The following is a 12,724-nucleotide window of genomic DNA, read 5'->3' on the forward strand; positions in this document are numbered from 1 at the left end:
TCTTCCATTCTTATGCCTAGTTCTTCCAATCTTCTGTTGAGCTCACCAGATAGGAGTCTTACCTCATACCCCAAGTCTTTGACACGTGTAGCTGTGGGGAGACCGTCCAACTCCACTACTCCTCCTAAAACACCTAGAGTTGGAGCTTGTATTGGGGGTTGAAAGAAACTGTATTCTTCTGTCATGTAGGGAGGAGGCGCATTTGTCAGGCTTGGAAGGAGCTTTGAAGGTTGGATTACTGGAGCTTCTTCTGTCTTTTCTTTCTTATCTTCCTTTGCTGTGAGCTCTGCTCCTTGAGCCACATACATGCTGTTCGTTGATTCTTGGCTGACATATTTTAGACGGAGTACCAGACTTGTAACTCTAGATTTCCTTTGTTGAGCTCTGTTCCAGGGTGTCCGCGCGGTAGTAAAAGGTAGTAAAAGGTAGTAAAAAGAATCTACCCAAATTAAGGCCCTTGAAAGGTAGTAAAAGGTAACAAACGCAATTTGACTTGGTAGTAATTTTTTTAAAACTCTGCCTCAATATATAATGAGTTTCCATTGTTTGCTTATTATTTGTGTCTGCATGTTTGAATTTCATCTAGCCTACGTAGTTTAAAAATATATACGGTGCTAACAGGACCTGAGTGAGGCGTAGTTGATAGCAATGACGTAGAGGTAACCTGTGTGGACTTCATAGCCTATCAGCGACGCTTACAACATTTTCCGCCTTTTTCCAACAATTGACGTTAGCAGAGCCGCCTTTTGCCACAGTTGCAGTCTACTTTTTCTGATGTTAGCAAATTCGAGCAAATTTAGTGTGAAATGGGGAAGTGCAAGTTTTCGCAATTATGGGTTGATGACCCCTTATATAAAGACTGGCTTAAACCCGTCATAGGAAATGACCGTGAAGCATTTTGCAGTGTCTGCAAAAAAACTATAAATGTTACCTGGAACGGCATTACTGCTATCAAGTCCCACAGTGGATCGGCTATACACCAGCAGCGGCTTCGGGTGAGGGGGGGACAGCTGCCGATTTCGTTGTTTTGCGATGCTAGCAGCAGCACCACACAGATCGCGGCAGATCATGCCAACTTATCAGCAACAGTCGCACCACCTCGGCAGCAAACCAGTGCCACCAGCACCACCACGGCTGCGATAGCCAAACAGCAGACGTTACCGCCACAAACATCAGCCCTCAGGGCTGAGGTTCTCTGGTGCCTGAACACAGCAGCTAACCATCATTCATTCAATTCGAATGAGGGCATTGGGGAATTGTTCGAAAACATGTTCACTGACTCCGACATAGCCAAAAGTTTTGTTTGTGGCAAAGATAAGACATCGTATATCCTTGGATTTGGCATTGCTCCACATTTTAAGAAGCTTCTTATAAATAGCATCAATGCTTCTGGGCCATATGTTGTCATGTTTGACGAGTCTCTGAACCAGTCCGCCAAGAAGAAGCAAATGGATATTCACGTTCGGTTCTGGAGAGATGACCGCGTGACGTCTTCATATTTTGGGTCACAGTTTCTTGGACATGCAAGGGCTGAAGACTTGCTGCAAAGCATTAAAGTGAGTTGATATTTTCTTGTTTGTTCTTTCTTATTGTCGTTATATGCCCATTTGAAAATGTTTATGTCATAGTTAGCCTAAGCTTTAGCCTACACGACGTGTGTGTCGGGTGTGTTTTGTGACCCTGCAAGGCGATATCAGTCGCTTTGCGCTCAATGCTATTTTGAGAAAATCCACGGTAAACAAACATCCGGGTTAAAATGTTGAATTTCATGTTTTCGCATAATTTGACAGTATACAGTCTACATATCATTTCATATCGTGGACAAATCACGGAAAAACATACGTTTTGACTGTTAAGCCCGGTGAAGATGCAACACATTAGCAGTCATACCATTTGTCAACGCCGCTTAAAAAGGTGATTTTCTCCTCTTCTAGCATTATCATGACAGGAGAACCATGCCACTTTGGATACAGTTATCTTAACGATTGTTCTAGCAATAGCCTCAATATACATATCGTTGGAAAGCTTAGTTTATGGCCGTTCATATGAGAACAATAACTTAGTTTTGTACATTTTACCAAAGCGACTGGTTTCGCCTTGCAGGGTCACATTTTGATGAAGGATTTGGTTAATATTTCTGAAAGATGCATACTGGTACTACAAAGGGGGAAACACGTTTGACTTATACTTACTGGCACTGTATTTACTGTCTATCTATTGTCTATTTTATGAATAACCAAAAACCACAGGACAGATTAAAATTTTCAATAAACTTTGTTTTTTGTGACAATTCACAGGAATGTGTTGCACAACTCAACTTGAGACACCTGCTGTCTGTCAGTATGGATGGCCCAAATGTCAACTTCAAGCTGCTGAAGCTCCTTCAGAACGAACATTCAGAGCTTCATGGGGATGCACAACTCATCAGTGTTGGCAGTTGTGGCTTGCACACCCTCCACAATGCCATGAAGGCAGGATTCGCAACATGGCAGGTAGACAAACTGTTGCGAGCTATGCACTACATCTTCCACAATGTTCCTGCCCGTAGAGAAGATTACACCGCCACCACAGGATCTTCTACCTTTCCCCGATCTTTCTGTGGCCACAGATGGGTGGAAAATGTCCCTGTGGCTGAGAGAGCTGTCGACATTTGGCCTGTGCTTTTAACATATGTTGATGCTGTTCAGAAGAAAAAGGTGACAAACCCAAACACGGCGTCATATGATATCATTTTGGCAGCACGGGATGATAATTTGATAATTCCAAAGCTCCAGTTCTTCTTGTCAGTTGCACGAAGCTTCAACCCCTTCCTGACCAAATATCAGACCGACGAGCCTGTGCTGCCCTTTTTTGCTAAAGATCTGAAAGAACTCCTGATGGTAAGAAATGTAATTCCTGTAGAGTAACTGTCTTTATTTGAATGTGATTAAACTGTATCAGTTGACAGGTGTGACTTGATTGCTAACAGTTTTTGTTGTTCTTTTAAGGCTTTACTGCGGCGATTTGTTAAAAGGGAACTTATACAGGACCGAAGCCCACTGCAACTTATCACAATCCAGGTGTCTGAGGAGAAGAACTGGGTGGCTCTGAAAAATGTGGACATCGGCCTGGGTGCTGAATCTGCCATCAAGGTAATTACTGCAGATACTTTCAATGTCATACATGAAATGTGCTGTCGGCACAAATAAATAGTTACTTCGAACTATTAGGGTAGAAAATGAATGAGTAACATTGGGCATTATTTAACCACCTCTGTGGTAAGCAATATAGCTATCGTAATTGTGTGGTTGTTAATGGTTATCTTTCAAACTTCAGTGGTCTTCACCACCAGGCCTTTGGCATTGAGGCTTAAACTGAACCACAGCCATGAGGATATACCAAACCTCTTTCTCACTCTGGTTAAATTGTTAGGATTGTTTTAAATGTGTAACTTGTCATAGTTTAATTTCCAATCATAGCAGTGAATGTTTATGCATCCTGAACTCATCCTGAACTATACTCACATATCCCATCACTCCCCCACCCACCCACCCACACACACAAACACACCCACACCCACACCCACACACACACACACACACACACACACACACACACACACACACACACACACACACACACACACACACACACACACACACACACACACACACACACACACACACACACACACACACACACACACCCAGAGAGCAGACAACCAACATCTTTTCCCCACAGGTTTTACACAAGTATCTCTATATATGTGACAAATAAATATCCTTGTATGAACATTAATGTTCTCTATTTGTTAGGCCCTTCAGAGCAAACCAGGAGGCAAGATAGGGGAGCTCTCTCTGCTAACCTTCAGGAAAGAATGTTTGCAGTGCCTTGTTAAGGTTGTCATGAAATTGCAAGACAAATCCCCCCTAAAGGTTCCAATGGTTAGGCACATTGCATGCCTTGATCCCACACAAATCCACCAAGAACCGGAGTGGTGCATCAAGCAAATGAAGAGTGTAGTGCAGACATTCCTTCAGGGAAAGAGATTGACAGGTGGCATTCCAGCTGGTAAGAAAAAATACAGTATGTCTAGGGACAGGGAAGGTCATTCAAATGAAGGCCATGTTCTAAGGGTGTTCTACTTTGAAATGTACTTAAATGTCATTAATGATTATGTTTTTGTCAATATTGTAGGTGATGTTATCATTCAACAGTTCGAATCGTTGACCTCTGTGGAAGGACGGGATGAACGTTTCCTGGCTTTCAAGCCACTGAAGGACCGCCTTGATGTGTTCTTCTACACAACCCTCAGCAGGCCTTACCCTGACTTGCTGCAGTTTTGCCAGAGTCTCCTCCTTCTTTCCCATGGCCAAGCCACTGTGGAAAGAGGATTTTCAGTGAACAAAGAGGTGGAGACATGCAATCTCCATGACCGCACACTGGAATCACTGAGACTAGTTTGTGACAGGATCAACAGTTGTGGTGGTGTTTTGAAAGTGCCCCTCACAAAGGAGCTCCTTGCCTCTGCCTCATCAGCTAGATCCCAGTACAGACTGTACCTTGACAGTGAAAAGAAAAAGAGAGAGAGTGCTGCCCATGCTCTGAGGAGGAAGGCAGTGGAGGAGGAGCTTCTGGACCTCAGAAGACAGGAAGAGGTACTTCGCCGTGTTTGTCACTCACTGGAAAAGGACGCGGACAAGTTGGCCGAGCAGGCTGAGGGAAAGGCTGGGTCCAAAATGGCTGAACTGATAATCAAGTCCAATACCCTTCGCAGAAGGCAGAAAGAAAAAAAAGAAGAGCTCTGCAAATTGGAGAAAATAATTGAAGATAAGTCCTCACAACTGAGACTTCTGTGACTGTACACCCCTCACAGTTATTGTTTTAAATGTTTCTCTTAGATACAATGTAGATTGCAACAACTGCACACAGGCACACCCACAGACGAATGCAGGCACACGCACACACAAACACACACACACGTACACCCCTACAGTTATTGTTTTAAATGATTCACTTAGATACAATGTAGATTGCAACAACAACAACATCCATACAAAGGCGCACCCACAGACATGTGCATACATGCACTCCTCACACACGTTATTGTGTTTAAATATGGTGAATGTTATATTGAAGCAGATCTTTGAAAGCTGTAGTCCTCAGAGCATATTGTTCAACAAAGTTATTTATTTGATTGATTTTCAATTTTTTTCATTAATACGCATTATTAATACGCACCAGTAACTGCTTAAGTGTGTGTGTGTGTGTGTGTGTGTGTGTGTGTGTGTGTGTGTGTGTGTGTGTGTGTGTGTGTGTGTGTGTGTGTGTGTGTGTGTGTGTGTGTGTGTGTGTGTGTGTGTGTGTGTGTGTGTGTGTGTGTGTGTGTGTGTGTGTGTGTGTGTGTGTGAGAATGCGTGTTTGTGAGAGAATGCGTGTTTGTGAGTAAGTGTGTGTGATGTGACACTTTATTATTAATATTTATGGTTGTTAAGTGATATGTGTTTAAGAAGTGTCAAGGTTATTACTCACTTTATTAGGGCTAAGGGTCAACTCAACACTACAAAAAAAAACACAATTGACAATGACAATACTTAATGATCACAATTAAACATTAGTGTACCTGATATGTATGACGGGTGTGACAGTGTCACACTAATACCTTATAATTAGTAGTCCAAAAAGGGCTGCTGCTTGATGTCGTGTTGGTAGTAAAAAATATTGTGGAGGTAGTAAAAAAGGTAGTAAAAGGTAGTAAATTCATCTCTATGAATCCTGCAGATACCCTGTGTTCATAGCAATGTTTTCAGGTCCATACCAAGAGGGTTGTCCGGCTTTGATCCATGCTTTTTTTTTTTTTTGTAGGTATTCAGCATTCTCATGTTCAACTACAGCTTTTCTATGGGCTTTGGTTGGTCCAGGCTGATCATCTGCTGGAAACAGTCCTCTCGTTTGCCACTGTTCCAACAGTTTCTCCATGTGGTTCCATGTCTTTTGTCTAAGATTTGGAACTGTTATAGCATCTGATCTGATTTGTATCCTTCCCTTGATATCTGCTGTTGAGCCTGGCTCTGCGTCTAGTCTCAACTTAGTTTGTTTAAGTGGCATGTTCTCTTCCTATTCGAATGAAATTATGAAGTTATCAAAGATTGAAGCATTAATCCTCCGACTAGCACCTTTGTTCCTGATAAATAATATCCTATGTCATCCGATCTTAACTTTAAATCAGGGTTGTTGTTGTTTTTTTTTTGTTTTTTTTAGAAAGTTCAATATTATTAAAGTAAATTAAAATATAAAATTTGTGCAAATTTTAAATTGTTAAAAATAAAAATTGTACAGTGTACTGTATGGTTTTGACTTTGAAATATGAAAATAGAAATCTGTGGTAAAAATCTAAATCCACTGTGTACAGTGCATACTGAAGTGTATGACATTATGCAAATGTCTCAACTTGTGTTAGCTTCAATAAAGTGGTGTTTGAATATTCTACAGTCTAGGTTATGTTATTATTAAAAGTTTCTCATCTTATAATTAGAAACCACTTTGCAATTCTATTCTGGCGATCAAGCTTATGTTTATTTATAACACTTAAAATTATACTTCACATGGTATGGTGTTTCTTCTATTTGTGTAATAATTCTGTACTACCACCAGAGTGCGCTATTTTAATGTCCTAGCTTAATCCACTAGGGAATAGCTGTTGCAAAACTGAGTTGTTTTTAACAAGGAGACATTTATTTTCCTTAAAAGTATCTTTAAAATAGGAAGAACATTACACTATGGTTAAACAACACAGCACGTAACCGCGAAAACACATTTGCAACCAGGAATATTTCAAAAACCGCCAAAACACATTTGCAAGCAGAATTAGATCAATAATCCACCAATACACTTTTGCCAGCAGCAATACTTCAAAACTTTGAAAATACAACAATCCTTCCCTTTAATATCCAAAAATGTATTCAGCCTTCTAGTTCCAACTGTGACCAGAAGTATTATTTGTTATTCACAAGATGGAGGTCAGGAAAATGCCTCATTGGAGTGAAACCAGCTGCATAAGAACAAAGAAAGGAGTGCTTTGAATTTGCATTTCACGAAATGGCGATTGCCCTGTCTTTGTTTTTCCACATGTGGGGTGTAAACAAGATGGCACCCGATTATTTCGCACTCTGACCTGTAGACAAAGAGATTTGTCCATGCAGCTCTCAGGTGGGAGTTTAAACAATGGCGAGGTGATCTTTAAACGAACTGTAACAAAGTAAACCACTGGTGTGGTATTATAAACCCTGAAATCCAAGCCAAAACAACACTTAGTTTAAAATAACAACATTTCTATCTAGTTTACTATGAACAAAATGGGCTTTATCTTATTGATATCATCACTTAAAGTTAGGAACCCTTATGCACTAGCTATAAACCTGTTCACGTAATATTTGACTTTATAGTCGACTATGGGCTTTATCTTATTGATATCATCACTTAAAGTTAGGAACCCTTACGCACTAGCTATAAACCTGTTCACGTAATATTTGACTTTATAGTCGACTATGGTTAACTGTTGCTATTTGGACACGCCAAACCGGGACCAATATGGAGACCTATCAGCGACTAATAATAGACCGTCGTCTTATTACTGCACTGCTGTTGTAATTCCGATTACCGTAACCCACCTGCAATATCTTGTTTAAAACAGAACAGTTTTAACCACTGATAAAGGCTTAGACCTTAACCAAGCCTTTTCTTGAAAAGGACTTTCTTTAAAGCACTGACTTCGGTTACTTAACCCTGAGTTGATTCACTATGCCCTGCTGGTTTTCACTTACTCGGCCCTTAACCGATTCGCTATGTCTCCAGATCTTAACAAAAATCGTCAAATGGGCTATATACCCTTACGTCATAGGCTAACTAACTACGAGCGTAACAAGAGACACCTACGTGAAAACAGCAAGGCACCTATCCGAAGTACAATGTCCACACACATTTATATTTAAAATGTAACATCCACACATGGTTAATAGCATGCGGGGTTAATGGAACAAAAGAAAGTGTGAACTCACCCTGCTTTTGACAAAACAACGCCTCGTGGTTTTAGAGTGATTATTTTATCAATTTGGGTTGTTTTAACATTAAAATGCACAGCTATTTTCAGGATCTGCCGGCTGCCGTCAAGCACACAAATCTAACATTGCCTAGTTTAACTAGTGAAGAATCTTTGTCATAAGAGGCATCTTCGTACCGATTGATTTGAGCCAGTGTTTCCCACACAATGTTAATACTTGGGCGGGCCGCCCAGGTATATTAAGGCCCGCCCAAGTATATTTCGGACCTTTTTAAAAAAAAATGTATCCGTCCGCGAGCGACGCCATCTGCGAGTGATTAACTAATGGACAATGAGCCCTCGCTCTACGTCTCCTGTGCCTGTTCGCTCTGCGGTTGATTAACTAGGGGACAATAATCCCCCCCTGTTCGCTCTGCGATCGATTAACTAGTGTATGATCCCTCGCTCGACACCTCCTGTTCGTGCTGCCATCGCGTGGAGGGAAACGAAAAACGGAGAAGACGACGTTAATTTAGAAGACGCGGACACTAAGGTAAAGTAACTATTTTCTCCTTATTGTGTTGCTGTTTTCTGACTTTGGTAGGAGATTCGAATTATTTGAAGTTAGTGGCAACTAAGAGTGTATTTAACGTAACCAGGCCAACTTTGCTGCGTGCAAGTTACGTGTGCTAAATTAAATATAAAAAAGATTATAATTTGTTTTCTCTTCGGGCTATGCCAGTTAGAAGGACACAGATTAACTTTAGCTAAGGTTAGACTGTTAATTTCCCCTGCATTACTCCTCAGATAATAGTATTCAAAAATATTTTAAGAGAATACGGCGTGAGGATGAGGAGGAGAGACGAGGAGAGGAGGAGAGACCACAGGTAACTTAGCCAATGTTAGCATTTTGCTTGCAATGGCAATAATAAATGCATAAGTCTCAATAATGATATATGTCGGTTCATTTGACCTGAAATTATACAATTGCAGTCAACAGTGAGTTGCAATGCAGAGACCAAACTAGATTCAAGCTTGTTTTCAATTCTAGCCGGTGGTCAGTGAAGATGCTGGCACAACTAGTCAGAGTACTGAGGGAGAGGCAGCAGGTCCCAGTGTGGTAGAAGCAGCAGCAGGTGCCAGTGTAGAAGCACGTGCAGGTCCCAGTGTGATACAAGCAGCAGCAGGTCCCAGTGTGGTACAAGCAGGTGCAGGTGAACAAGCAGCACAGTTCCAAGCATCACAGACACAGACACAGACATAGTATAATAGCAAGGAGAACTCTACCATTTAAATGCAGTAATACCAATGCATTATTTTCAGATTCCAAGCATCGCCACTCAGGATGGAACCCTGATTGGCTCAAAATGCCACAGTTCAAGAATTAGCTCTACCTCACCCAGCATGGTATGAATGGCATTTGCAAGTTCATATTTGTAATAAAACTTATTTTTTGTAAGAATTAACACGTTTTTCTTTTTAAAAAGGAATGTTTTGCCGAATCTGCAGGCAACACAAGCCTCCAATAAAGAAAGGCCCCTTAAAATGGGCTTTCATAGAAGTTGGGATTCTTGTTTTCCGCAAGGATTATATCGAGCGCCACATCTCCTCAGAGCCTCATCAATATAGTGTAAAGCATCAGGTCTCACTTGCATCAGGTATATCATTTTTTTATGTAAAGCTAATTTCTACAACCTATCAACCATGTTTGGCTCATATAATGAATTATGTTTTTGCCCTTGGTCTAGGCTACTCAGTGATGCAGGCTTTTGAGCCCACAGTTATTATGGAGCATGAGGCCGTCATAGGTGGATTCAAATGTCTTTACTGGCTAGTAAAGAATGAGATGGCTCACCACACCAACTACCCTAAGCTCTTAAGTTTAGCTCAGCTTTTGGGTTGTGATTCCTTTGAAAATCTGAAGGTAAACCTAGTACAAAATGATGCTTGTGAAACTAAGAACTTTGACCAGCTAAATGTTAAATGATGTCTTTTTCTCAGGTGGATCAAAGAAACAATTATCAATCACACAGAATAGTGGATGAAATGCTGGAGATCCTTGCAGAGATAATAGAGTCGCCTATTTTGGAAGAGATAAGGTCATCTCAAGCAATCAGGTCTAGAGGTTGATGAAACCACAGATGTATCTGTAAACCGCCAGCTGGATTTACATGTTAGGTGGGGTATTTTTTAAAGGTATGATGTGCATTTAAATAAAGATGTAGGCCTAGTTAAACTTAATATTTATTAATATGTGTGAAAACCTATACATTTTTATTTTAGACACCTGGATAAAGAGGGTTATGTTTTCAACCACTTCCTTGACCTGGTAACTCTGGAAGATGGGAAAGCTGACAGCGTTGTTGCTGCCATCAAGAGTGTACTACAGAAGAAGGATCTCCCGGTAGACAGGCTTTATGGACTCGGGACAGACGGTGCAGCAGTGATGACGGGTATGGAGTTTATGGTTAAATCTAATGGATTGTGTGAAATGTGTATTGTCAGCTGTTATTAAAGGAAACAAAATGACGCCCTCAACACTGCATTTAATTCTTAAACTTAGGCCGTCTGAATGGAGTGGCAAAGCAGCTCACAGACGGTTTTCCAAAGCTGGTTTCTGTAGCGTGTGCTGCTCACAGACTAGCACTGGCATGCAAAGATGCCTCAAATGCTGTCAGGTATATGGCAAACTTCAGGAACCACCTGCAGGGACTGCACCTATTCTTCCGAAATAGTGCAAATAGGTCAGCCACACTGAGTGCTGCCGCTACCACTCTTGGTCTGAACGACTTGAAAGTCAAGGTGTGTTTTCACCTATTTTCATAATACTATTGTGGTGTCATATTATTTACATATATTTTACTTACCAGTGTTTCTACTTGTTGTTAGGAGGTGAAAGATACAAGGTGGCTATCGCAGCACCTAGCCGTTCAAAACCTCCAGAGGAACCTTACAGCTGTGCTGGCTGCTCTGGCGGAAGAAGCAACCACAAGGAAGTGCCCAGTGGCCAAAGGTCTATAATGTCTGTGCCACATACCGCTTTGTGGCTGCCCTCTACCTTCAGGCAGATGTGCTGCCCCACATTGCAATGCTGTCTAAGGTGTTTCAGAGAGCTGATGTGAACTTTCTCCACATAAAGGAGTAGGTAGATTACAAAGAAATGCATTTGATGCTCCCAGTTATTTGCATTATCCATCCTATTATATTGTTGTCTTTTTCCACATTTAGGTGCCAGTCACACTTGTTACTCTGAGGAGAATTCTGGAGGCAGGCGAGACCCCACTCCCCGGAACGTTCCTTGCTCGCCTACACCAAGACTTGGACAACCCAGGTGGACTTGGGGCGTTTAGCATTGCCGGAGAGGAGGAGAGGATCAGGAGGGGAGCGCCCCCGGGAAGATATGTGGGGCAGATTTGTCAGAGATGTAAATACATCCCTTCTTACTTTTACATTCCAATATTTATTTTCCTTGAACTGAAAAATTTATAATATCATTCCAGGTCCTCAAACCTTACATCTGCAGCCTGGAGAGCAACATTGAGAGCAGGTTCCAGCATATTGAAGTGCTGGGGGCCTTCAGTGTCCTGGGTCCAAAGGCAGTTACCTCCAATGATGTAACCAACATTTCAATGTTGCAGACCCTTGCCAACAAATTCATCCCAGGGCAGGATGCCACAGTTATCCAAGAGTGGACCTCCTACAAGCAGCATGTTCTTGAAGGAACATTTAAGGTTGGTAAATACCTAAATTAATATGAACTTGACGGTTAGAATTGCTTGTTTTGACATCTGTAAATGTTTCAATTATACTGTATACTCATTTGCCCTGCCTTGGCTAATCTCTGAAGGACAAGACACAAGCTGAGATCATGCAGCTCCTGGCCAGTGAGAAGGACGAATGGGCAGAAATATACCCAAACCTCAGCCTTCTCTCTTCAGCGGGGTTGGTCATCCCTGTCTCCAGTGTAAACTGCGAGAGGGATTTTTGTACGATGAACAGGGTACGTGTCTTGCATGTCATTCTGTATAGTTCATTTAAAACAAACTGTCTGTTTTACAGATGAAAACTGACATGAGAAACCGACTGAAAGGGGAGCACCTGGCTGCATGTATGCGGATAGCAGTCAGTGGACCAGTGGGATGGGATGAGGCGTTCTCATACACACAGGCGTTGGAGCTGTTCTTCAACAAACCTAGACGGATTAAGTGCTCTGACAAACAGTGCCATCTTTGTACAAAATGAATATTGTCATACAGTAATGTAAAGTTAATGAATAAACCTGTTGTTAAAACTTGTTGTTTGTCACATGTGTTGCACGTCACAAAGCCCGCCCCGCGGTCCGCTCACACTGCTCGCAGCCCCCCCCCCTGGCACCTTCCCCCCAAGTATATTTCAGATCTGTGGGAAACACTGTGAGCTCTTGTGTGTCGAATGGCTGCAAGCGTCTCCAGGAAACAGCCGGTTGGTTTTCTCTCCTCGGTCAGCGGGATCACGTCGGGGAACTCACCAGATTGTAAACTGTGTTCGTTATTCTCCCGTCCAGGAGAGAAGCTTTAAAAGGAGACTAAATGGAGTCTCTGTGAAAGTTCAATTGGGTACTTTAATTAAAAAAGGCGCGGGTTGGTCACAAGCATGATATTGTTCAGTCAGACAAACAGCTGTGAAGAAACACACTCCTCAATGTCAGTTTCGGTGATTTATTGACAA

The 12,724-nt window shown here is 41.8% G+C and overlaps 1 protein-coding gene and 2 long non-coding RNA genes across 5 annotated transcripts; all 3 read left to right on the forward strand.

Moving 5' to 3' along the window:
- Positions 1-396: 396 nt before the first annotated feature.
- Positions 397-5,617, forward strand: LOC307035369 (uncharacterized protein). Its single transcript, XM_079674579.1, has 5 exons — positions 397-1,556; positions 2,298-2,879; positions 2,988-3,131; positions 3,795-4,050; positions 4,177-5,617. The coding sequence occupies exons 1-5, from the start codon at positions 807-809 to the stop codon at positions 4,836-4,838; spliced, it is 2,394 nt and encodes a 797-aa protein (XP_079530705.1). The 5' UTR covers positions 397-806; the 3' UTR covers positions 4,839-5,617.
- A 2,666-nt stretch (positions 5,618-8,283) lies between these two features.
- On the forward strand, positions 8,284-12,187 carry LOC307037610. Of its 3 annotated transcripts, XR_013807722.1 has the most exons (7): positions 10,091-10,195; positions 10,301-10,470; positions 10,581-10,819; positions 10,907-11,158; positions 11,246-11,441; positions 11,518-11,748; positions 11,865-12,171. It is a non-coding gene; the product is annotated as an uncharacterized lncRNA (long non-coding RNA). The 3 variants fall into 3 exon arrangements; XR_013807720.1 differs by lacking the exon at positions 10,091-10,195 and adding an exon at positions 8,284-8,570 and having other exon boundaries at positions 10,301-10,819; positions 11,865-12,187; XR_013807721.1 differs by having other exon boundaries at positions 10,301-10,819; positions 11,865-12,185.
- On the forward strand, positions 9,201-10,063 carry LOC307037611. Its single transcript, XR_013807723.1, has 4 exons — positions 9,201-9,231; positions 9,341-9,424; positions 9,505-9,675; positions 9,766-10,063. It is a non-coding gene; the product is annotated as an uncharacterized lncRNA (long non-coding RNA).
- Positions 12,188-12,724: the final 537 nt, after the last annotated feature.

This window comes from Notothenia rossii (assembly GCF_949606895.1).
Source record: "Notothenia rossii genome assembly, chromosome: 4".
In the NCBI taxonomy this organism is placed as follows: Eukaryota; Metazoa; Chordata; class Actinopteri; order Perciformes; family Nototheniidae; genus Notothenia; species Notothenia rossii.

Bases quoted from the DNA above. Each gene is read 5' to 3' on its own strand.
- LOC307035369 (XM_079674579.1), top strand. From the start codon at position 807: ATGGGGAAGTGCAAGTTTTCGCAATTATGGGTTGATGACCCCTTATAT. The intron at 1,557-2,297 runs GTGAGTTGATAT...GACAATTCACAG, and splicing joins ACTTGCTGCAAAGCATTAAA to GAATGTGTTGCACAACTCAA. The intron at 3,132-3,794 runs GTAATTACTGCA...TCTATTTGTTAG, and splicing joins GTGCTGAATCTGCCATCAAG to GCCCTTCAGAGCAAACCAGG.